Source organism: Cibotium barometz, chromosome 20, assembly GCF_041138505.1.
Source record: "Cibotium barometz isolate CiBa-2024 chromosome 20, ASM4113850v1, whole genome shotgun sequence".
NCBI classification, from domain to species: Eukaryota; Viridiplantae; Streptophyta; class Polypodiopsida; order Cyatheales; family Cibotiaceae; genus Cibotium; species Cibotium barometz.
The window spans coordinates 54,749,026-54,750,835 of record NC_141065.1 but is presented as its reverse complement, the minus strand read 5'-3'; the positions used below and the strand labels follow the sequence as shown (position 1 = coordinate 54,750,835).

At 43.3% G+C, this 1,810-nt stretch overlaps 1 protein-coding gene across 1 annotated transcript in view; it reads right to left on the bottom strand.

The window, feature by feature from the left end:
• The window catches only part of LOC147628045 (18.1 kDa class I heat shock protein-like), a 943-nt gene extending 17 nt beyond the window's left edge, over positions 1-926 (bottom strand). Inside the window, exons 1-2 of the mRNA XM_086815204.1 lie at positions 604-926; positions 1-482 (exon numbers count right to left, since the gene is read on the bottom strand). The exon at positions 1-482 is cut by the window's left edge and continues 17 nt beyond it. Coding sequence (XP_086671330.1) covers positions 208-482; positions 604-811 — 483 coding nt within the window. The 5' untranslated portion in view covers positions 812-926 and the 3' untranslated portion in view covers positions 1-207. The remainder of the gene's footprint in view (positions 483-603) is intronic.
• Positions 927-1,810: the final 884 nt, after the last annotated feature.

Genomic DNA, 1,810 nt, shown 5'->3' with positions numbered 1-1,810 from the left:
AACGTGTATCTTTTCTAAGTGTAGGGGATAAAGAAGGCAGTAATCCATAATCTTAAGCAATAATCCATAATCTGACCATTGTATGGTATTATTTAGCAAAAGCGATAATCCATAATCTGACCATTGTATATTATTATTTAGCAAAACCGAGCATTCATGGCCATATTATTAAGAGGCACACTGCACGCCAACCATTATCGATGCTACTCAGCCCGAGATGTCGACACTTTTGATGGCAAACTTGGGCTCCGGCGGCGGCACTTTGGGGACGGTGACGGTGAGCACGCCGTTTTCCATGGCCGCCTTCACCTCCTCCACCTTGACGTTGTCGGGAAGGCGGAACCGCCGAAGGAAGCTGCCCTGCGCCCGTTCCACGCGGTGCCACCTGTCCGAGGACGCCGTCTCCTCCTTCTTGCGCTCACCGTTGATCAGCAGCACACGCCCGTCTTCCACCTGCACCTTCACGTCCTCCTTGGACAGACCTGCAGCACAAACATCGGGGCGGTGAGCACATTTTGCGCATACCATAGGAATCGAGGCAAACCTACTACTTCACATGGGCATGATCGCGAGACGAGGCGCTCACGGACGGATGGATGTTACCAGGCAGGTTGGCCTTGAAGATGTGGGAGTCGGGCGTCTCCTTCCAGTCTACCTGCGTATTGGCCACGGCGGCCACGTCCCGGGCGAAGCTGGGATGCTCCGGGAAGCTGGCCCGCAGAGAAGAAGAGAAAGATGGGAATGCGAGAGAGTCGAAGAGTAAGGAGTCGAAGGGGTCTTCGCTTCTGCGGCCGAACAGGGAGAGGGCCATGTCGTGAAAACAAGGTGTAAACAGGGCGATCTGTGTGTGAGAGAGAGAAGATGTGAAACAAAAGCGCGAATGGCGAGCGATGACAATCGCAGTGGCGAGCGGAAGGTTTATAAATGAGAGGAAAGGTATCGACAGTCGACAGCCAAGAAAGTTCGGTACGGACTTCCGTGCCGAAGATAGTGCATATATTGAAAGCCCTTTTCCCTTTTTTAATGCGATTAGGAGGACTACATACATATATATATTGAAAGCCCTTTTCCCTTTTTTAATGCGGACCACATATATATTCAGACTTTTTTTTTAAATCTTCAGTATCTTCAGACTGTATTAATTATATGCTAATTTTTTATATTATATTAATTAAATGTCACTCATGTGTCATTAAATTAATACGACCTTCTTAAGATTTTTTTTTTGACCATGCTCTAGGTGCCTGCTTCAATCCTTACAAGGCTTTGCGTAACCTGCACACATAAAATCTATATGTGCATCATTCTCATAACCTGGTGGCTGTATTATGTACACTTCTTCTTGCAAATCACCATGCAAGAAAGCATTCTTTACATCCATTTGATGTAAAGACCAACCCTCGCTGCTCAATGTTCACAAAAAACCGAGGTTTAGTATCAAGTGAATGGCAAATTTTAAAAAATAACTTTCAAATTTTAAAATAACCAAAAAAATAAAAACTTATAAATTTTAAGAGATTTTAGTTATAATTTTGCTAAAAACCTTTAAAATTTAGAAAAAAACCTACAAAATTTTGAGGTTGAAGGTTTTTTGAATTGCTGGGAAAAATGTTTTCTGTAAACACTGCTCTCTCCTTCCCTTTACTCAAATGAGCCCTTTATGGCCTTTTATAAAAAATTGTGAGACCTTAAATAGAAAGAGTATGGGTGAATGCATGGAAATATGAAGCATACCATGGATAAATGCATGCAAATAGAAACGACATGGAGTGGTGAATGCATGCAAATCAAAAATAGAAAGCATATGGAT